Here is a 24081-nt window from a genome sequence, read left to right on the forward strand (position 1 = left end):
ATGAGGCATTGGAGCAATGATACCAAAAAAATTCCCTTTCCCTTTGAAATTGAGCATTTGAGCTCCTTGAAGACCAGGTATTTTTGCCCTAACAGGTCCATCCTTAATGGTATCCCTCAACTAAATAATCTTAACACTCTCTCTTCCTTACCTTGTTTCCCTCGCACATGCCCTATCCTCTAAACCGTCACTCTTCTCCCCCTAGAACATAGATTCTGTGGAATTCAATCGTTTACAACTCCTAATTGTCTGATGTCGTTTTTGTTGTTTCTCTTCCCTCCCTGTTTTCTCCCCCTTTCCTTGTGAGGTAAGGATTGGGAATGCCTCTCCAGGCACCAACATAACCCTCATCTGGAAAAGTCACTTGGTTGAGGTTGTTACTGGCAAAGGCGTCACTATCACACTTCGAGCTCAAGTTGTGCACCAAATATGGCTATGGCTACATGGGCTCAAGACATGGTGCATCACCTATTCAATCTAGCCACAAAAAGACAGCCATATGGTTTCAAAGAATTCCCTCACTGACTGGCTAAAATCCAATATTGTCCAATTTTTCAGCATAAAAGTGATTTGCGTTGGAAAAATCTAAAATATGATGCTCTGAATCATGTATAGCTGTATGTAAAATATACCTTCAATATCTCTATGTTTGTAAGTTCATTTGCCTTGTCGCTTAGCAACCTAAGCATCTGAACAAATCTCTCTGTGTATAGGTTGACCATCAGTTGGAATATTTCATATCTGCCATCAATAATGAAAAAACTAACTACAACTGATGATATAAGTATGCATACACATAGCCTATGGGAAATAAAATTCTCGAAGTAAAAAGAACGCAATAGATAAACCAGAAAATAAGCACTAGAAACTCAATTTGCATCCAAAGAGCAAGAGGTCTATTAGTAAGAAGTTACACAAACTTTTCTGATACTAGTAGAAAAATTACAACCAAACAACTTTAAAGGACTAGGGATTTTAATCAAACTGCAGTATATGATAAGTAGAATGCCCATGCATGTTCTTCACATAAATCATTCCCCCCCCCCCCCCAAAACAAACCATGGAGACTTGATATGATATAACCTGATAGTATTACAGTGCTCACATATGTTCCAAATGGTAATGCAAACATGAGGACAGAGTTCATGTCATTAACAAATGCTCTGCATATACATTGAAATGTTGATACTTGATAGAATTTTAACTGGAATATGCTCCCAAATTTGAAAACAAATGGTAATGCAAACAAAAGGTTTATAGTCACATAAAGCTGCTAAAGAAAAACATCCTTAAATTCTGTACTGATGAGGAATCAGCTCTAGATGATAATAGAATCTCCAGTACAAGTATCTTTGACACATTTAAGGAAGTTTCCAGTATATTACCTTCATAGAGATATTTCTGAAATTGACTACTCATGATTCTTTTCTATATAAATAACTACCTTTTATGACTTTTCAGCTAATCACATAATTTAAGCTGATAACTATATTTTGATCCCATGCAATCCACTGAGTGTTTCTTTGAAATGTGCTATGTGGCTGATTATTTTCACTTTGAATTAATTGCTATGATAGGTGGAGGGAGACATTGGGTCAAAAAATCAATCAGGTTGGATAATATAAACAATGGAAAGGGAGAGTTTTTGAAAGAAATTGGAAAGCTATATTAGTCAACGATCATTAATGTCAAGATAGTGACCTTACTCTTTTTTACCTCTTGATAATAAATTACACTGGAGAAAAATTTCAGCAATTGGATTGCTGGTTAAAGCATTCCATATGATTTTAGAGTTCATGGCTTCAAAAATCAATAAAACAATTGTCAAGTCATACATGATGTATGGCTATTCATTGCTAAGTGGAGAGTCCATGTGGCAGAGTTTTATGAAAGGCATACAAATATATCTTATAGATTAACAAATAACACAAGTTTACCTCATTGCTTGATCACCAATATGTCAACCAAAGGAAAAAAAAAAAGGTAATGATTTCTATCTTGAGGCCTAAAGGTCAGCTCAAAGCCAAACCGAGCATCAATGTTGGTCCTTTTTTTTTACCAGTAGTAGGGTTTCACGAGAAGAAGTTTCATGAAAGGTAATAACTGTTAAAGCTTTATAATAAGTAGTTAAAATTTTAAAGCGCTAATTTTAAGAATTTTCCCACATTTATGATGATTATGGATTAAGTAATTAATGTAAATTGCTATCATCTAGTTGGAAAGAAGAAACACCAATATTGCTTATGAGCATGCAACTCAATAAAGGCCACTAGATCAAGGATTTGCAGCTTGCGGTCGTTTGAGTTTGTTAAAGATCATTATATTAAAAGATAAAAAAAAAAGTTTGCAGCAAGAAGAAAATGCGATGTAGGAGGCCAAGATATTAACTAAAAACAACTATTACAAGTTAACCCAATTCCTTTGAATCTCCAAAATTGATCAGCTGTTGAAAGTAAGAGCTGTCATAGCTTGCAAATATCTAGATAGTTAAACACTTAAACTAACCCCCGCAGATTTCAAAATTTAAAAGAAATATTTTTAAAAAAAATAGAGAGCATTGTGAATAATCTAAAACTAAATTAATGCCAAATATTGTAACCTTTATTCTTTTCTTGTAGCTTATATTACTCAATTGACAAATTCACTTATCTCTTACATATTTTAGCATTCTTCAAAACAATTTCAAGTGGTAAAACATCAAAATCTTGTCCCCTCTAACCTTCGACTCGAGGAAGTCACTTCTCAAGCAGCCTTTAGTCCTCTCAAATTTTGTACCACATGTCTTCTTCATAGTAGCAGTAAATGTTGAAAATAAGGCTTATGCCATTATTAATAAACTTTTCACAGAGTTAACTATCACCCATGCTTCAGAAAGCATCCTACTTTCAAAGAGGAGTAGGATGAATGGTGGCCTTCTTCACAATATGTTGCTTTTAACTTTTGACTCAACTGAGGATATACATAAGAAAGATTGTAGTCATGTCCCATCCTTTAAAGAATAACGATGCCACAACATGAAGGCTTTCATCCTCATTACAGGATAAGCAAATATAGGCAAGGGAGAGGAAAAAATTCCAAACAGCAAATACAGGGTTCATACTGATTCACCTAGAGATAAACATCAAAAAACAGTTCAATGATCTCCCAGCATCTTAAAGCACCAGCTAAAATCTATTTACAGTCTTTTTTCAATTCAGATTTTTGGACAGTATAAAAATCAAAGGAACATCACAAGTTAGATAACACATAACAAAACCATGACATGGAGCTGTTAACAGGAACACATTAATATAGTGAAAGAAAAACAGAGAGAAAACAATCAAAAATCTCAAGTAACACAAACCTTGGAGGAAAACAAGGAGCCACGTAGTCATAAATATCTCCAAGCTCTTCTCCAATCTAAAAATTAACAAGGAAAACTCAAAGAAAGTCAAACAGAGGCTATTACATAAGATTACAACATCCTGACACTCAGTCAATCCAGTTTATTTTATCGCCTTAGACCAGATACAACAAGATGAGATGCTGCAAATGATTTCCTCAAATTTCAAAACAACTTCACATATATAGTGCTAGATGGCTTACATATCATGACGATTTTCTGCGGGCAACTTAATTTGAAAACTACTATAATTGATTAGATATGGAAATACTTGTGAGTCGAATTTTTTCTCTTTCTTAAAGCAGAAATTTTGTTTTGTCAAGGAGAATAAGTTTCACACAAATGAATCTCATTTTCTTTTGTTTGAGCAGGTTGATCTTCTTTATGTTTACAAAAGTCTCATAGAAAACATTAAACATAGAGCTCGCAAAAACTAATACTACACAATATAAGGACGTTAGTGATAGAGATTGCTCAGCCAATTTATCAAAAAAAGTTTAACATAATTAACCCATCTAATTATATAAGTTAGATTATCCTAGGATCCCTTTCTCACGAGGACAACACCTCAAGCATCAATGCATCATGGTTTAAAGTGTTACAAATCGCAGAACCCTCTTATGTTATCAATGATCAGAGGAGAAGAAACCAAGACTTAGGGAAATATGAGTCGACATAATGACTATTTGAAAGAATTCAACACACTAAAAAGCAGTATTACATAACTTAGTCTCCCCCCCCCCCTCCTACAAATTGTGAACCTCCACTATGCTAATACCCTAGAACCCAAATTTTGTTCCTGAACACGTTCCGTGATCCGAGCGAGCCGCAAATTGTGTGACACTGCTAAATGCAAAAAGAATGACATGTACTGAACTATAATGAGAACACGAGAACATTGACAACCAAAAAGGTCCACATGGTGAGTTAGTGTTGACCTTTTAGATATGTTTGAATTTAGGGTTTTACTATTTACAGCCTATATTTACTAAACACTGCCCATATTTGTACGCCGGGCCGGGCGTTCTAAAGCTGGGCTGCAAACCATTTAGCTAAGCTCAGTTCAAGATAAGTGTGGATGTCTTTCAATTGGAGCAAGAAACTATACGTATTTTGTATCTTCTTGTTTTACCTATAAAGTATAAAAAATTTAGAATTTTTTTAAGCAGGAACCAAAGCAATTTTTTGTCTCCACCATGGTCGAACCGACCATAAGGTGGAAATGAAATAAAGTTTTGGTTCCACTATGGAGGAACCAAAATGTCTTTTTAGGTTCTACCATGGTGATACTAAAAAAATCAGTAGGTTCCACCATGGTAGAACTGAAAATTTCTTTCGGCTCCATGGTGAACAGTTGAAAAATATTTCTTTTTAAATTGCAGAGCAGGGGAGAAGGAAGGGAGAAAGAGGAAGAAGAAGAAGAAGGGAGGGTTGGGGATGGGCGGCAAGGGGGGACGAAGGGAGAGGAGAGGGGGGTGGAAGGTGGGGGGATGCAGCCTGTGCGGGGTGGGGTGGGAGGGCTGCTGCTGGGGGCTGGGATGGGGGCTCGGGTGGGCGTGGGGTGGGGGTGGTGGCTAGGTGGTGGTGGTTATGGAGGAAGAAGAGGTAGAGGAGGGATAAGGAAGAAAGAAATACCGTAAAAATACAGGCTGATACAGTAAATACAGGCGGCAAATAGCATGGAGGTTGAATTAATTGATCAAGATGAGTGATTACTAACCCATTTAATTAAACTGGCGAAGCTAGTATCGTGGGTCCTAATCCTTACTACAAGTTATTCTTTGATATAAGGGCGTAGTTAGGGACTAAATCAATGGATGCATTAAATCAAATGGGTTAGTCATCTTGATCAATTAATTCAACCTCCATCACTCCATGCTATTTGCCTCCCATTTGATTTAATAATTCTTCTACAAGTTATTCTTTGATATAAGAGCGTAGTGTAGGGATTAAATCAATGGATGCATTAAATCAAAGAATAACTTGTAGAAGAATTATTAAACGAAATATTTCCGAACCAAAACAAGGAAGATATTGATTGTTCTTTTGTAAAACTGGCACCTTTGTTAACTCTTTGCATTAATCCTCCTTCTACACTCATTAAATTGTGCATAAATAATTGCATTTGAAGATCACTGAAGATCAATTAGATGAACAGATCTATTTCATTTTTACCAAATCTGTAAAAAAAATAAGAATTAACAAATTTAAAATGGCGCAATACACCATATTAGAGTAGTAACTACAAAATCAAAGAAAGATTTGGACATAATTAATTTCTAAATTAGAGAAGTTCATTAAGCTGATGCAACAAAATTTCATAGCCACAATTTGATTTGCTGAAGGGTATTTCTTGAGACTCGGAGGAAAGAGAAACGATCCTCAATTTCACCTTTCTCCCGCTTTTCATATTAGCTACTTTGATCCGAATCAATAATATAACTTTTTCATATAATTATGTTCGTGCAATTCACGAGGCACCTTAAATTTGAGCAATTTGTTCCTTCTAATCATTCTAAAAGGAGCCTGAGATGTATGAATTATGAACAACAAAGAATTTATCAAGAATGAACCTACAGTTTACAAGTGATGAACTTACACTGTCCAATAATATTGAACCTAATTCATATGAAAGATGGATGTAAAAGGCTATAACCAGTACTAAATATGAAAGATATGGCTAATGGAAAACAACTATACAGTATTCAATCTACAATTTACAAAATATAAATCTATAGGTGACGAACATGAAAGAGCCTATGTACTGTACCAGTTACAACTTACAAGTTTAGACGGACATCAAGAAGATAACTCTTCTTAAGAGAGAGAAAGAGATGTCTTGTGCTATCATGCATAGCAATTCACACATAGGGAAAATTCATGAAATTGATCACAATTTGCATTAACCTGGCCATCTATGATATGGAAGACAAGAAAAATACCGTTGCATTAAGAAAGTCAAGACGATGGAATTCAGCTCGCGAATGTTCAAACAACATGTACAAAGAGAATATTATTTGACAAAGGTTCTAAGCCATCAGATTTCACCTAATGTGGAGACCCTCAGGAATTTCTTTTTGTAATTTATGTGTTTTTTTTTTTGGTTTATTTAGGTACACCTTCATCTATGTTATAGCTCCACCAAAAATTCTTACAATCGAGGGAAAGAATAAATGAATTTCATGTGACCAAGGATTCACTAATAGTAGGTCAAGCAGAGCAACAGAATAAGTATGATTTTGTTTGCGCAGTAATATAGTCTAAATTATTCTGAAGTGAAAGTGCTGTGAGAAAAAAGAGCAGAAGAGATCTGAACATACCGTCCGCGCTTCCTCCAGTGCTGCTTTATGATCCTCATAAACAAGCTGATACAAGAACAGCAGTTAGAAAGCTCTAGTAGATGGACAATTTTATAAACTTGCATTAATTACCAAAAAGCATGTTTCACATAACAAATTACACTGAACATTGACTCGTCTGGAGAAAAGATGTATTAACCAGAGAACAATTTGAACATCAATTGAAAAAGTAAAACAAGAAACAAGATAAACAGCACTTACTAAAAAGGAATCTTTCTAAAGCACAGCTAGTCACAAAACAAAAGTGAAGCTGTTGAGCAGTATGCTACTTCTTTTTTCAAAACAATAAATTAAGAGATTCATTCGTAATCAAATGCTTGATATAAACAGATTGTCTTTGTTGGAAAGTTCATTTTTCAAATCAAATAAGTGGATCCGCATCCACACATAAAATTAAATAAAATAAACAAAAATAGCAGAAGAGATACTGTGCCTCCATCCTCTACCTGTGCAGTTCATAAAATCACCATGTATATGTCATGCACAAATAATGGATATTTCTGGTCAGTTACTCATTCACTATGGATGTCATCTTATTTGCGTACAGAACAACTTCCACTATAATCATTGCATCAAAAAGAGCGTAGAAAGGACTTCGATATAATCTACCATTTACAAAAATTGTATCACAGAGAACCACACTATAGAACAGAAAAATGAGCTGAAAGACTAACCTCAGTGAGAAGCCTATTAAACCGTTCCTCCACTGTCTTTCTTATTTGTTCATAGCATTTGTCCTTGTAGCCTTTTCCCTGAATCTTCCGCTTAGGAGATGCCATTGCATTATTTCTTTTCCCATCCCTAACAACACCAATAATAATAGTTAGGAAAATGATTTTACAAACTGATTCACAAAAATGATACGTACCTTACTAATTTAAAAAATTGGAATAAGAAGACAGCGTTTATCGTAATTCTTGGCATGATAAAGCTTCTCATTGGGCACATACAGAGGACTGCTTACAAGTACAATCCATTTTCAACAAAGCAAACTGAATGACTAGCAGTGGGTAACACTGCCATCATGAATTTAAACAGAACAACGGAATGGCTTATCCCTATCACTACATATTTCTCACATAACAGCAGGTCACTTGATTTTTAAACTAACGATCAAAAGGATACAGGCATACAGCATCTTTGCAAGTTTAAGAGAGGTGGTGACGAGCTGATGATTTTTCTATTTACTTCTTTCAATTCCACTTATTTCTCAATGGAAGTAGACACCGTTATAACCAAGTTTATACATAATCAAATAAATTATCGTATTTTCCACTTTCCAGATTCTCAAAACAGAATTCTTACCATACTCATATTCTGCATCAGCACCAATACCTTATTGAAACTAACAAACTAGACAAAAAACTTTTTTTAGTAAACTCAAAATTATACATTTTTTCTTAAAGCCAAGTAATTGCTTGAATAGTTTGATATCTCCTTGTTTAATATCTCCTTTTATTTGCAGAGTTGTAATTTCGATTTATTTTATATTTCAGCCCAATTCACTTTGCCTATTTCCTAGTAAACTCGAATTACTTTCACAGATTAAATTGATGTATACTTAATAGAACTTATACAAACTGTTTTTTGCTAATTACAGCTGATTATTACTAATAAAAAGTGTTCTTGTATTCTTTGGTGTCATTCTCCTATATGATTTACTGATTTTTTACTAGATAAAACTGATTTCTACTGATTAAAACTTATTTTTGCTGATTACTTGTTTTTACTAAAGTAAAATTGTTGTTACTGAAAATCTGTTCTTTAAATTGAACTAATCAGGGCCTTAGTTAGATGCACACACTTTAAAATAGTATGATGTAATAAATGATACATAAAAAAAAAAAATATGTATAAGAGAAGTAAGCTGTATTATTGTTCAATCCTTTTCCTAAACATGACATACCAATATATTTTATCTCTCCTCCAACTCTTACACTTTTATTAGATTATTTACAAATTCGCAAATTCCTACTTCTGTATGCCTGAACAGGATTCAAGAACCTAAGTTCAATGAAGTGGCATCGCAAAATGATACTCAAAAAGCATTTGGATTTATCCTTTTTTAGACCTCTGAATGATATGGCAGCAGAAGCAATCTACAATCTATACTCTAGTAACTCTTCAGCATGCTGAATTTGCTACCTAAGATGATTGCCAAACCTGATGAGGTGATTCTATAGTATAATAATATGGTGGAGGTGCCTTGTCTATGAGCAGATTCTGATACATGCTTGACGAGGCTGGAAACATTTTCTTTCGAGACCATTTGGAAATCAAAGGCTCCTAAACCATATTTGGTTGGTTGGAAGCTAACAAGAACATCCCAACTTAAGATGAACCCGAATGAAGATTATAGCCTTGCTAGAAGATGTAGTCTTTGCAAACATAAAGAGTAATCTCGTCAATTCTACTTTCCGTTCTTGGATATTTCTTTGTGGCACTTGGCTCATCTTGTTCAGATCAAGTTAGGTTTAACCAACAACCCCACAAAATGAAGAATATCTGTTAGCTTTGAAGAGGTGTTGGATTTTGAAGGACAAAAGAATTGCAGTAATATGGAAGCTAGTTCCTCTGGCTATTTGGTGCAGTACGTTTACAAGAGGAATTGACAGATCCTACGGAGGAAGCCTTGTCTCACCAAAAGTTTAAGTTTACTGACAGATCCTACGGAGGAAGCCTTGTCTCACCAAAAGTTTAAGTTTACTTTTTCAAGATCATGTATAGTGGGACCTAAGTGCAGGATGAGCATCTATTCTCTTTCCTTGATTTTCAGACGCGAACATGCATGATTCTATACTTCTATCCTATGGATTGAAGGCTTCACCTTGTCCGCAGGTTTTTGGTTCAAGAGAATTGTATGCGATCTGGGGCAAGATACAATTTTACTATAGCCCTCCTCTTGTACAAGGTTGACTACCATCGGGATGCTCTTGATATCATTCTTCATCACCAATTTTCAACCAGAAAAAAAAGAGCGCCTGATCTGAAGGAGGCACAAACACTACATTCTTGATAACAAATCAAACTTTCCTAATTCAATTTGTAGTTGCCAGTTACTCGAATCAAAGAGGTCAACTATTTAAAACAACACAGAGATCAGAAAAAAAAAAAAAAAAAAAAAAAAAAAAAAAAAAACTTCCATCCATACAGAAAATTGTTGACATGCTGAAGGGGAAAACGAGTTACTATAATCAACTGTAAGAGAATACATGTAAAATTAACCAGGAGGTGTTTACTTAGTGGTTCGACGAGCATTCCCAATCGATGCCATCGCTCCATCTCCCTGAGCCTCAGCGGCTTCCTCAGCAAGTTGATGATCAAGGATCTCTTGCATTTCAACAACCCTGTAAAGTTCAAGGACAACTGAGCTAGACAACAAGATAAAAACAATCGATTTCCTTTGCACATTGTCAACACCAGCATCATATGACACAATATAGATAACCTAAGCTTATAAACAAGAGCATGAGATACAGAATTCTTATCAACGATGGCTAAACTTAACCAAACATGAAAAATATTTCGTATCTGTGGACACCCTGTCATGACACTAATAGAGAGCCACAGTGATCAGTGGGCGGGATTATTATTTTACTATATTCGCTTTCTTTAGGGGAGGGGAACATTAGATAATTAACTGAACCCCAGAAACAACAGATCCAGAATTCGGGGATGAAAAACGCGTGCAAACATGCTCCAAGGCCTCAAAAATAGTGACATTCTATATCCCCTAGGTTCCAGGTATTCGGGGTTCCACTAAGAAGCTGTACTAGACAGATTGATATTCTACTATCTATATCTCTTTTTAGAGATCAGAATAAATATGTACATGAAATTACGTAAATCATTAGTTATTAAAATTGACACTTGTGAACTAATTAGCATTGTGATATTCTAGATACTAGAATTTTAAATGACATTCTAGAATTGGGTGAAATAACAGTATTTGGTACCAAAGAATCTCAAATTTGGAATTGGCCCAAACCTGTAAGTGAAGGATTTGAAATGATATGTTATACCCCATCATTTAAAACTCCTTCGCCCATACCCATTAACCGTACAAGTTTGAGGCCCTCGTTGCTCTCTCGCCTTATTTCTTTCTTTTTCTTCAATCATATGAGACATAAGACTCATTATTAATCAGCCTGATACTGGAGCAAAGGCATCAACAGTGCTTAAAACTGAACAGCATGGAAGCCAATCGACCTGAACATATATGATGAGTGACGGCTACTGGTCACTGACTAATTGTTCTTTTTTTTATAATTAATAATAAATTAGACTAAAAAGGCATAAAGGGGGTGTCACCCATTTACAAAAGGAGTGCATAATAAGAAATGAAAAGGCTCAAGTCCTCAAGCTATCATGGAGCAATTAATCTACAAAATCGGGAAAAGTCAAGTGATGTTGAGAGACTAAACTGGACTCCAACTATACAAACTCATCCAAAACTTGTCAAGAGGCATTGTTCGAAAAGACCCACCAACTAACCTATTTCCTGACTCGATATAGAAGCAAAAACCTTTCAAATGATTATACAGGTACTGCCAATCAGACTAATAGACCTATAGTTCTTTAAGTCAACTCCTCCACTTTTCTCAGCCAGCTTATGATGGTGGCATGCAGGCTCTTCTCAAAAAGACCCTGCTCATGAATATCAGAGAAAAGCCCCATAATGTCTCCCTTTTGTAATGAACAATCAGTATGTTCAAGAAAATTAAAGTGAACTCATACTCGAGATTTGTCATTACCCGGCTCCCTAATCACCATCCAAACTTCCTTTATGGAAAATGTTCTCTAAAATTCTGTGGCTCTTCCACGAAAATAGAGTTAGAACTTAGAAGAGGGTATGTTCATTGGAGGTCTGAGGGGGTGCTCTTCCTGGTAATACTTTTTAGAGAAATTTGCAATTGTTTCACTCATTGATGATAACTCTAAAAGGGTCTCTCACCTCAATTTGAATGCTTTTAATGGCTAAGAACTTTCTTCTGTTATTGGTCATGCGATAAAAAATTATGTTAGGATCACCTTCCATAATCCAACAATGCGTAGCTCTTTCCCTCCAAAAAGATGTCAATCCATCTTCAAATTTTATAAAGTTGCATTTTCGTTTTCCAGTTTCCACCGACTAATTTTATCAGAGAATGTTGCTCTTTGACATTCAAAAGTTTAATCTAGAGAATCAGACTGTCCATTCTCTTATCTAATGTTATGAACTGGAAAATTGTGCATAAATTAAAAGGAAGAAGAAGATGGTAATTTGCATTAAATGCTGGGAAGTGGGAAGAAATGGTAGCACAAGCTCTTGAGAGGCTAGGGCTGTCCCAAAGTGTAAAACAAAACCAAAGAACTCTCAATTATATTCATCCTTCTTCTCTCACTGATCTTCTCTTTATATACCATCTCATAGTCTAACTAGCAGACTAGCTTCTTCTAAAAGCTAATCCTAACAACTAATTATGCATTACCTATACTTCCCCTCCCCTTAGATTAGTTCATCACATTACCGGCCCCGAGACTTCAACTTTCTCCTGAAGGTGGATAGCAATTGGCACTGAATCGCGGGACTCAGCATTGATGATCGAGAATTCAAGATCACACAGTTTGCTACCCATGGAACATAAACCCAGCTTCAACTTGTATAGCAGCTCCTCTTTGCTGAGGTTTTGAATGTCTTTAATTATATTCTGAGAGGTGGTATGGGATATTGGCAAAGATTGGGTGAATTAGTGAATATTTGGTTTGAGGGTGGAAATGATAAGATGAGTTATATGTTAAAGCTTGGGTGAGGTTAATTAAAAACGGGTTGGGTTGAGATATGATGGAAAGAGGTAAGACAACTGGGTTGTAAAACAAAAGGTGACATATTGAGCCTGGAGTGAGTAAACCCACAAGACAGCCAGATTTAATTATGTAAGGGGGTGTTTGGTAAGGGGTTTACAGGAAAGGGAAAGGGAATAGATTGATTCTATTCGCTTAAAAGTTGTTTGGTTGAGTGGTTTTACCTTTCCCTTTCTCCCCTCCATTACCCCAAATCCCTCTAACCTGATTCTCTAACCCCCCTCCCCCTCCCCTTAGAAATGGGGGTTTTGAAAATCCTTGACCATTTAGTTTGACCACCCAATCCCCTCAACAACCCCCTCCACTAGCCAACCACTACCACCCTCACCCCATCTCCACCACCAATAGTGTCCAACAGCCCCACCGCACCCACCACCGGAGTCCCACCGCCGCCATTCCTAACCACAGATCCACCCACCCACCGACCCCTTCACCTGCCCGCCCTATGGCCACCAGAACCGCCAACCTAAGACCACCCAACCACCGCCCAACCAGCCACCAGGAGACCTCCTCCGATCCCGGAAAACCACCCCCACCCTCAAAAAACCACCCATCCTCGAAAAACCACTGTCACTGCCAACCACACCGGCCAAAAAAACCATCCACCACCCTCGAAAAACCACCCCCACCCACCCATTACCCACGACCAACCTCGAAAAACCACTACCCTCACCCATAACCCACCACCCCCGAGAATGAAGGGGCTGCGGCCAGAAGGGGGAAAGGGTGCGACGGCCGGAAGCAGGGAGGGGGGATGTCAACTAGCCGGAAAAGAACAACGGGGAGGGGAAGTTGCAGGCGAAAACGGCAGATCTGAAAGGGGAGGGGGAATCGCAGGCGCAGTGCTGCGGGAGTTCCGGCGAGGTGCGGTGGGAGTTCCGGCGGGGGCGGGGGCGCGGTGGAAGTTCCGGTAGGGCTCCGGCAAACATGAGAGGGAGGATGGTGGTGGAAGGATGTAAAAAGAGTAAAGAGAGAAACAAAAAATTTCAACCAAACAACATTTTTAATCTAAGGGTTTTGCTTTCCTTTCTCCCTCTACCCCTTTCTTGATTCCATTCCCTTACCCTCATGGAAACCAAACGGCCCCTCATAGATTTTAAAGGGGGAGGCCCAGGCACATATCTTACTTCTATACTGTTGAAACAGCAAACTTAAAAATTTGTTACAATCATAAAAAAAAAAATTACAGAACTTTAAAGAAAGAATATGGAAATTTGCATCAAAAGCTAAAAATAAAAGATAGCACAAGATTTCAAGACGCTTGTTCTCTCCCATAGTGTATAACAAAAAACAAAGAGAATTCTCAGTGCTTCTCATCCTTTTTTTTATCACTGATCTTCTCTTTATATAGTATTACTTAGTCTAACTAACTGACTAGCTTCTTCTAAAGCATATTCTAATAACTAATTATGCATTGCCTACAATACCCCTCCCGCCTTAAGCTAATTCATTACATGTAAGTTCCAAGAAACATCTTTGTTTTGTTTTTCAAAGTTTTCTTTCAAGAGGGGTAACTTCTTTGCCAGCACAAAACTTTGAGGACCATAGACGCAACTTTGAGGTTAGAACACTGAGGACCCTTTTCCCTTAAGTTTTTAACCCACTTTTTTCTCCTCTTCCACCACCACCACCCCTTAATGCTCCCCCGTCTTGTTTGTCGCTCAAACTTAATACATCCACTATTTCTTGTTCCAACTTTTATTGAGGTTGGAAAGAATATAAAATATTAAAACCTAAGACTTTTATAAGCTACAACCTCTTCTTTCTCTTCGAGAGGGTAAAATTTACTAAAATCATGGGAGTAGTTGTGTACATTAATTTATGCATATATTTCTTCTTCCACATAATTTCATTAGGACAATATTGTTATCAGATCTTTAGCCCCAAGAGGCCCAAAGACGAAAATTGGTATTGTGAAATATATCATTTAACATTCCAAAATTCCACATAATGAAACGATAACGCAAACTAATACCAATTAAAAGTCATAGTCCCTCTACTATACCTAGAAATGAAGGAAAAGTGGAATCAAGAGCTATCATTCGTTTTATAATGATACATCAATTCGAGAATGACCTGATTATAGTCCTCGAGGAATATGATGTATATTTTTCTACATATGGATGAGCAAAGAACAAAAAAAAAACATATATATTGTCTCAATCATGAAGAATGTTCCATAATATATAAACACTGCAAAGCAAACAGATGCACAACTTACGAGGATGGTAATTAGTAATACATATAATTCATTACAATAGAAGGTGGATCAAAATTTATGTGTACCTTAATGCACGAACAAGAGTTTGCGGACTGCAAAAAGAGAGCATCAAATATCAGCATATCCATACAAAGAATTCAGAGGAAACAATGAATGTCGTTTCTAAAATAGTTAAAACGAATGACCATAAAACATGGGGTCCATATAAAATAAGTTAAAACAAAAACTACAAACATTTAACTCGAATTTTCACAGAAAATGTTATTTCAATTTCAAAACCCATACAAAGTCTTTCACACCCTTTTTTTGAACAATATAATCCTGACATTGCGACATGAATTTTAAAAGAGTATGCAAGGTTGGAAAATTGGAAACAAATGCATAACAACATAGTCTAAATGCAGCACAGTCAATAAAAGTGCATAGCTTTTCCCTGATAACCCTTGTTTATTTTACTTCCCTTTTTCTTTTATATTAACTAGTAGTTATCAAACCCATATAATTTATATTCCTAACCATACAGTAATTGGTGCTTAAACTTTGGTGAATATATCTTTGATCACCCAGCCCATGGCTTGCTATATTAGTTAGTTTTTTATGGTGTTTTACGCGAGGCAATACTACGTGTTTCGGTGTTTATAAACTGATGAATGATACTTCCTTGGTTTCATTTACTTGTCTCACTTCTATGTGGCACAAATTTTCATGAGTTAATGATTGAAGATCTGGAAGAAGAAAACCCTATCCTGAATAGGCTGAGATTTTGGAGAACAATAGAGTTACATACATTCCAGATTCTTTAATGGCAATAAGCAAATAAGGGCAACGAAGAGCAATGTGAAGACTAGATAGAGGTAAGAGTAAAGAGCGAAGGTTGGGGAAGAAGGATTACAAAACCCCAACCAGTCCAGTCCCTTTTGCAGGACTTACACCAAAAGTGACAGATGATTGGAAGTGAAAGAAAAAGATGATCAAGGGATCATTTCCATCAGCACAAAGGGGATAAGTGCATACTAGACATGCAGATGACGCTGGATAATATTATTATCAGCAGTAAGACTATTCTAGAAGGCCTAATATTGGAACAATATGTAATTTCAGCATGATATCAGGAATCAGGATGCCATACCCGACAGAAAAGCCATCAATTGAGGTTCTTAAATGAATGCCATGGGCAAGTCACATAGCTGTTTAACTTGTATATTACTGGCTGTCATACTCGTAAGTCCTAAGTCCCCAGTAGGATTTGTTGTTACAATTTTCTAGAGGATAGGGATAGCCAAAATAAGGTTTATGATCTCGGAAGGAAGAAAGGATTGTATGAATGGAATAATGTAATGCGGGATAGGGAGAATACAGCCTTTAAATGTTAGTTGATATTATCAATAGTTGTAGAGTCAAGATAGAGTAGTTCCAGTAAATCAGAATGAGGAAACCAGTTGTCCATCCAGAAGAAAACATCAGCTCCGTGACCAATACTCCATCTGATACCATTACGTAAATACTTCGAGTACTGGGAACTAAAATTTCGAATGACAATCTTTTTTGGCTTAGATTTATATTCAGCATACGAGCACTGTCGAAGCTACTTTTGTCGAACAACGGAAACCCAGATATTGTTGTGGTATGATAGATTTCAACCAAGTTGAGCCAAAAGACTTTGTTTTCATGGGCCATTTTTCTGAAACCAAGGCCTACACAAATTTTGTCGAAGAAAACAACACTGTTGAAAAAGACAAAAATAAGACTCTTATGTATCGCCAAAGGAAGGCTACAGGGGTCATGCTAAAAACACTAACCAGGGAATTGTTTTCTTGGACTTAGTAAAATGCTTGGGAAAAATGATAGACGATTTAAATAAAGTTGTGACTTGGCCCGAATCAGTACAGAAAATTATTGAGAAGGCTTTAAGTTAGGGGCTGATATGGTAGTAGCTTTACAAAAAAACAAAGAGGCTATTATCTGCAAAGATAAGGCCACGGTTGATGCTGGTACAAGAGGCCATCTTGAAACCAATCCCAAACGAGCATAGGATAAACAAACAGGGGGAGAGACTGCATGCATGTATGCCATCCGAGAAAGGTCATGTCTACTTCTTTGTTCCATTACATTTCTAAAGTTCAATTCTCAAACGTTATTTGTAGGAAATATTCGCCTCGTGTAGATATTAGAAAAATTCAATGTTGGAAGGCAAAATTAACATTAGGTAGTGTTGATCATGCTTAGGGAGGAGAGAGAAGTTCCACTTTCTTCCTCCAGAATCATCCCAGAAGTCAGTATGATGCATCTATTATGAAACAGAGGAAGTATAAACAACTATAAGATGATGATGGTGCACCAGATATATAAAAAAAAAAAAAAAAAAGGGAAACCTTCTCGCTGTCAAACTAGGGACGGTAGTTTCTTTATTTCTCTCTGTCTCATCCTTTCTCATCTCTTTTCACCATAAATCTTTGTGTGAACAATGAAGAAATATGCATGTTCTGGTCAATACATCTGGTGACACCGCTAAACTAAAGAATTTGAATCTCCTAGTATTTAACTCATAAAACATCTACAAATGACATTACATCTCTAGAGATTTACAATATGTTTACTTGTTACTTAGCAAAAGATGCACATACCTTTCTTTAGAAAGTTTATGGAAGTTGCCAACATGTCCCCATAAGGTCTTGTCGAATGTCTCCCATGTCCGGTCTACATCTTCAAAATATTCTCTGGGTGACAATCATTATTGTAAGTCTTGGCGGCATCACATGATGAAGAAAAACCAAAAATACATGCATCATCAGCATGTTAACACCACAAAAAGTATTTCAAAACAGCTTTCAGTGTAAAGTAATCATATCGAACAGCGAGTCTCCAATCAAACGGCAGTGACTAATAGAAGGTTAACCAATTATTTGCATGGAGAGTGGAGACAAAGTTCAATCACCTTAAATCGGAAGATATTCAAAAGAAAAATGCTGCTTCAAGGTAACCATTCTATATGTAAATGCAAACCTTACTCCATGTCTCCACCCACAACACCACCCTACCAGCATTCTATTAGGCAGTGCCGAAGAGAACAAATCAACTAGCCCAATGGTTGTAGAAGGCATGCAATTGCCTTGGTAGCAGTTAATTCTACAATAATTGCAATTACAAGCAACAGACAGCTTAACTAGACAACCCAATACATGAGCAAGGTTCCCCAGAACAAAATATCTTGTAGCAAATAGTATTACCAACATTCTGAATGATATCATACACATAAGCAGATGGAACACATGCATAGATTGAATTATTGATTTCATGAGATCAGCATACCTATGTGGTCCTCATTGCTATATTCATTCTTAGTTCAACCTCATGAGGTTTAAACCATGTCTGAAGGAACTATGCAATTAGATTTATCAATATCAATAACTTCTTGGGCCTAACCATTGTGATGGGAGTGGAACTGTGTCATATTGTATATAAATGGTAGGAAAGTGGACTATCACTCAGAACATGAACACAAGGCAAATCATTTTGCCACCCAGTAACTAAGCTTCTGATGATTGAGATTGTTGCTTCGCTTCAACTACCAATTAATATTCGTCAACCAACAGGAAACAGATGCTTACCTTATTCTTCCAACCTCTTCCTTATGTGATGCAACAGCTGCCAATGCAAATCTCCTCTTTCCATCTAGAGCGGTCAATCTCTGTCAAAATTAACAGAGCTAAGCATAGAACAACAAAACAGATATAACATCGAACAGAAACAAATATGCAAAATTTTGATCTACCTCGTATGTGTTGATAAGCTCTTTATCATCACTTAGTGATTCTCGTGCCTCAGCTGCTTCAACTGATATGGACATCATTCCCTCAATATCCTGCATGAGATTGATGTAAATTAGAAGAATTTTTGAGGAAGATTATAATTTAATTAGTAAAACACTAGTAGTAATTGAGGGGAAAAAATATATCTTCCATAGAAAATACGAGTCCAACAAGGCCTTCGAAGCACTGCAGGAAAGAGTTTTTGCATAGATGCAACGTGAAACCAAAAGAAATTACTAGTCCCATACCACAAAGTCAACGATTTTGTAATCGACTTATTTCCCTCCAGCCAATACTTTCTAATGAAAGTCAAAGAATACATCTCCACAGTAACTTGGCCTACTTTCGAGTTTTAGCCCTCAAAAGTCAAAACCTGTCTTGATCGGCAACATAGCACATTGCCATCAGAAATTGGGGGTTATGACCTATGTTACTTACATAAACATGGGCATTAGATATGGATACATATCTATGTGTTCAACACATCAATGGTAAAAAATTTTGACATGAGGACAATACCCTAGCATTGGACATGGATGCAGGGACAAGGTCTTTAAGAAACATAGATCTCATTTCAAAGACTCTTTACAAATACTTATACACACATTTCAAGTTAACTTGTTTTCGAGTTCTTGTGACAAATCTTACTCAGGCCCATTTTACACGCATATCACACATTCTTTTCTCTATAACTGTGAATTTAAGATATATAGTGCATGTGGCAATATGAAGAGTCATAGTTACATAGGATATGACTAATGGTGCTCCAAAGACCAAACAACTCTGGCCAGTATGCCAAGAATATAAACGATGTAGAAGTATGATGTCCATTTTCCTCCCCAAAATTATATCATGGCAGGCAAATACTAGAGCATATAGGACAATGGCTCTGTTATATAGATTTTTATTTTACTATCCAGGTTACGTATTCGATACTAACATAAATATGGACAATTGACACATCATTTTAGACCAGAAAAACATGTGAAATTTCTATCAAATAACCAAATTTGACATGTTACACACTTATGTCTGACAATAGTAATGAAGTCTAAGTAACACAGCTTGTGGACCCTCCACTAAAGTAATTTATTGGTATTAACCTTCATTAAAGTAGCTGCCAAGGTAAAAGTCTATAAGCTCGACAAGGACCTTCGCTTTTGAATGAGAGCATAAACCAGGGGCACATGAGACTTTAGAAAAAGGATATACCAGTAGCGCAGACTATACCACTGCATGAGATGATTTACTTGTACACCTGACAAGGAAGTGAAAGCAGAGTGGTTTCGCTGATTGTGTTCATCTTATAATTTATACATACCAACCTCATTACAACCAGACAAAAGGTCATTTCCAAGCAGACAGGAATCTGATTAAGAGCAGGCACTTTGCATCTACAAATACTACATTTCTTAATTACCAGAAAGCTGGATAGATTTCTTTTCCTTTCAGAACTGAAGAAATGGTAAAAAGATATGCATATATAGGCAGGCAATAAAACAAAGCTCAGCCTACCTTTAGAGTCTTGTTCATGTTATTCCTCACATTGCTAAGGAGCTTTATCTGATCATGATTATCTATCAATGTTTGGCATTCTTGACATAGCCTGACATCAACAAGAAAATCAATTTAGGTTCAAACTTAGTAACTGGCCAATATTTACAATGTGCTTACATGAGGGAAGTTGAAGGGGAAGAGGAGGGGGGAGGGGACAGAGATTGAGTGATCCATTGTCCCTCATTTGGATTGGAATGAGAAAGAGAGAAAGAAAAAAGGGCTTTGAGGGATCCTTTTCTCTTATGTTTTAATGAACCAAATTCTTCAAATGTTCAAATTTCAAACATCACGGAAGGAAATTACAAGCCCACTCCTTCTCATTCCTTCCCTTCCCTACCAACCCTTGTCCTCTTCCGTTCTATAATTGTTAACAAAACAGACTGTTAATCTAACAGTCCAAATCCAAACTCCTAAGAAATTATAACCATTTCCCAACAAAGCAATTTAGGATTAACCTAGACAATTGCAAGCTTTTGAGAGGGAGGTGAATGTAATCTCTCACATGACAGGCAGGAAAGATGAGCTAGATGGTGTGCATGCTCGCACTAACAGCACCTTACCTTCTCATACTGTAGTGAAACTGCAAATCAATCCCCCCCCCCCAAAAAAAAAAAAAAAATAATGTCACCATTACAGCCTCTAAACCAGAGTGGCGGACTTTCTCCAAGAATGCAGGTATGCATTGCAAACATAAGAATGGGCTTCTTATCAACATGGATAATGGATCCTAGGCTTAGGAATTGCTTGAAGACTTCACCCAATTTACCCATAAAAGTGTAAATCAAGGGCCTATAATTTCTAGAGTTTTCAGTTTATCATTTTGAGATTTGTAACATTGCAAGAGTTATATTACTTCATGTGTCAACTAAACCTAGGGAGCAAACTCCAGCAATCTTGCTCTGAACCCCCACCACCAGTCTTTCACGATAACTTCAGTAATTTTCTTCCAGCCAACTAAAACAGAACACATAATTTCCCTCTTCTTAGTCTGCATACCAGATGCCCTATAATATACTCACCTGCAATGCCATGTCTTCTAGGCCTATGCAATATGCTACATATACTTTTCAGATATATAAAAGAATATATGAAGCTTACACCCAAAGAGAGCCAAAAATCCATTACAGTCTAAAGTATTAAGACAGCACACCAGAAAAGGCAAGACAATTTCTTAAACTTTCTGTTATTGATCTAAAGATAAATTACTGACATTTGATAGGGCTCAGTATCAGGCGTATCAGGACAGCATTAGTTTTCTTACCCTACAAAAAGCCTTCCACGTTTCAACATTAGTTTTCATAGCCTTTCACATCAGCACTTCGTCTACAAGGTTACAGCTCTTTAGATTTTCTTTTATCATCTATCTCACTATACTGTTCCTTAATTTTTCTTCTTTGATACAGCCTGAGTGAACCAATCAAAAAAAGCTTCGGCAAGCATACCGTTAAAAGCATCAACTAGGGTTTAAAAAGTAAAAGATAGAGTCATTGGAGGGGAGGGGGAAGTTTTATTCCTCACCTACCCTATTTCCATCAATTAATCAACATAAAGAATTTCTCTGATTTTGGTAGGTGGCCTCAAAATCTGTTTGTTAGCAAGATTGGTTGTACACCTTGATAAGGAAGAGGTAAACTGGCTTATAATGGTCTTCAGGCATTGACTATGCAACAATGTACCCGATTTAATAAAGATGGAAACACTCCATCATCAAATATCTCTCAATGCTAGTGGAGACAACTGACCCAGGACCAGCAGAAAGAGATAAAACATGCATTGGTAGATAAGTTAGTAGATCCTAAAAGGGTCACAGTGGATGAAGCTGTACATTTGCACCAAGACCAATATTAATCACACCACAGAATGTACATAGAAAAGATCAGAACAAAAATGTGCCAGCAATTTATCCTCCAAGCCAGGTCAAAACCTCTATGTCTAGACCTAATTCAGTGTCTTATCAAATCACACACACACACCCACCCACCCACCCACCCACCCCCACCCCCCTTCCTTCCTGAATTGAATAGGTGTAATGTCATGAAAATATTGCTCTACTTTTATAAAAGATAGGATATAGAGTTTAAAGGAAACACACCAAAACTGCTAATGTGTGTGTTACCCTATTGAAAATTCTAGTAAAAAGGAAGCCTTCAAAAACCTAAAGACCTAAAACAAAAGAAGGCTCTATGGCTAAAGTGAAACTCAAGCAATGGTCAAACTACATACTTCTCAATGGAAACAAAGTTGTCTCGAAGTTGGTTAACTGTTCTTTCTGACAAGGAAAGTGATTTTAATCCAGATTGTGCCTGCTCAACCTGCAAAAGAGGCACTCAATTGGTTAAATATCAGAAAATCTGCAGTATCATGATAATCAAACCATAAAATTTTATAGATTTTGAATTATATATACTCCCTCGTCCACAAATTCATATTCCTTTTTTGGATGTCCCAAGTTAGTAGCAACATGCCTCTTTTGGTAAATTTATTCTCTCTACTTTGTCTCTAAGTTGGGCCATACTTCCACCCACCTTCCTCTTTACTCCCATTGAAGCTAGAGCAAAAAGTGTTTGTCGCACCTCATTCGGGTCAAAGGGAGTATTCGAAATATATAAACTGAAATGTTACCTGTTCAGCAACCATGGTGCTAAGTTGAGCATCATTTGCCTGGTGATAATAAAAGAACAACACGTAGTCAGATCACAGGACCAACAAGCTACAATCCATGAGTAAATACCAAAAGAAGACCCCTAATTTCACATGTAAATTAACCAAATTTATGATTACACTAGTCAAGGCACTCCAAGTTCAAACATTTGATGTACACATAGCTAGCAATGAGAATCTTGACCCATAGAAAATAGAATACATAATATGCTCTCCCATGACCTCAAAAAATTCTTTCACATATTACACATAAATACATGAAAACAAAAAAAAAATCATCAAATTGAAGAAAACAAAGAACAAGACAGTCGACAGATTCTAGAATAAAGTAAAAGAATATATTAACCATGTCAAACGAACAGAGAATAAAAATGCCTTCTCGAAGTTGTCAAGATGAAAAAGATAAATTTCATTTCAAAACAAAAGATTAGATGCAAAGTAGGGGGCCAAAAATTCCACAGAAATCAATGGAAAAGAATTAAAAAAAAAAAAACTCCAATCTCGCAATACATCAGAGATGAAGAGCTGTCCAGTACAAGTAAAAAGCACTAGACCATATACATACTAGATCTAGCATTCCTAAAACTGGTGTAAAACATACAGCTAAAAGAGTGCCATACATGAAGGCATTGATCAATCTTCTTTGGATGAATTTTTGAGCTAAATACTCAATCTAGCTTATCGTACTACGTCATCTATGTGCTGTGGTAGGTGAAGGCAGGCTACATAAACAGACAAAAGAGACATGAGAACTCAAATTTATTTTCCACCATAGTATACCATGAGGACCAGGAGTAACTGTGGAAAGTGAAGATGGTGATAAATTCGGAAGTTAAGACAACTCATGAACTAACTCTATTCTTGTTGTACTTAATAGTATTGCAACTAGAAACTAAGTGATTGTTTGTTTTCCAAAAGTTTCAAATACTTTTACCTTTCCTAAATAATAACGGTAGAACATCATACCAGGAGACATCCCCAAGAAGCATGTAGCCATAGAGATGCTAGGAAGACAACCCTATCCCATGGAGATACTTAATATGAAATCTTGTGCCGAGATAATCTAAAGTTTGTGTCTCTTGAAGAGGAAGTTTGAGGATGGATATATTCCAGTACCCATCATAACGAGAAGAACCTGATAAATTCATAAACCACCGAAGCAATGAAGTGCGGGAAAACGAATAGAGAAGGGCAACAAGCCAAGCCCAAACACTCCTGAAAAAACAAGAGGACCCCAATCTCCTACCT

General features: G+C 36.6%; 1 protein-coding gene across 2 annotated transcripts in view; it reads right to left on the reverse strand.

The window, feature by feature from the left end:
* LOC104908006 (exocyst complex component SEC6) overlaps positions 1 to 24081 on the reverse strand; it is a 44705-nt gene that overhangs the window by 15181 nt on the left and 5443 nt on the right. Inside the window, exons 2-14 of one of the 2 annotated variants that reach the window (XM_048634919.2) lie at positions 23454 to 23555; positions 22795 to 22833; positions 22396 to 22484; positions 20131 to 20221; positions 18579 to 18668; positions 18415 to 18494; positions 17431 to 17523; positions 14872 to 14898; positions 9981 to 10088; positions 7416 to 7542; positions 6703 to 6747; positions 3344 to 3399; positions 633 to 741 (exon numbers count right to left, since the gene is read on the reverse strand). In XM_048634919.2, coding sequence (XP_048490876.1) covers positions 633 to 741; positions 3344 to 3399; positions 6703 to 6747; positions 7416 to 7542; positions 9981 to 10088; positions 14872 to 14898; positions 17431 to 17523; positions 18415 to 18494; positions 18579 to 18668; positions 20131 to 20221; positions 22396 to 22484; positions 22795 to 22809 — 930 coding nt within the window. In that variant the 5' untranslated portion in view covers positions 22810 to 22833; positions 23454 to 23555. The remainder of the gene's footprint in view (positions 1 to 632; positions 742 to 3343; positions 3400 to 6702; positions 6748 to 7415; positions 7543 to 9980; positions 10089 to 14871; positions 14899 to 17430; positions 17524 to 18414; positions 18495 to 18578; positions 18669 to 20130; positions 20222 to 22395; positions 22485 to 22794; positions 22834 to 23453; positions 23556 to 24081) is intronic. The other variant, XM_010697046.4, reaches the window with a different exon arrangement.

This window comes from Beta vulgaris, chromosome 8 (genome assembly GCF_026745355.1).
Source record: "Beta vulgaris subsp. vulgaris cultivar EL10 chromosome 8, EL10.2, whole genome shotgun sequence".
Lineage (NCBI taxonomy): Eukaryota > Viridiplantae > Streptophyta > Magnoliopsida > Caryophyllales > Amaranthaceae > Beta > Beta vulgaris.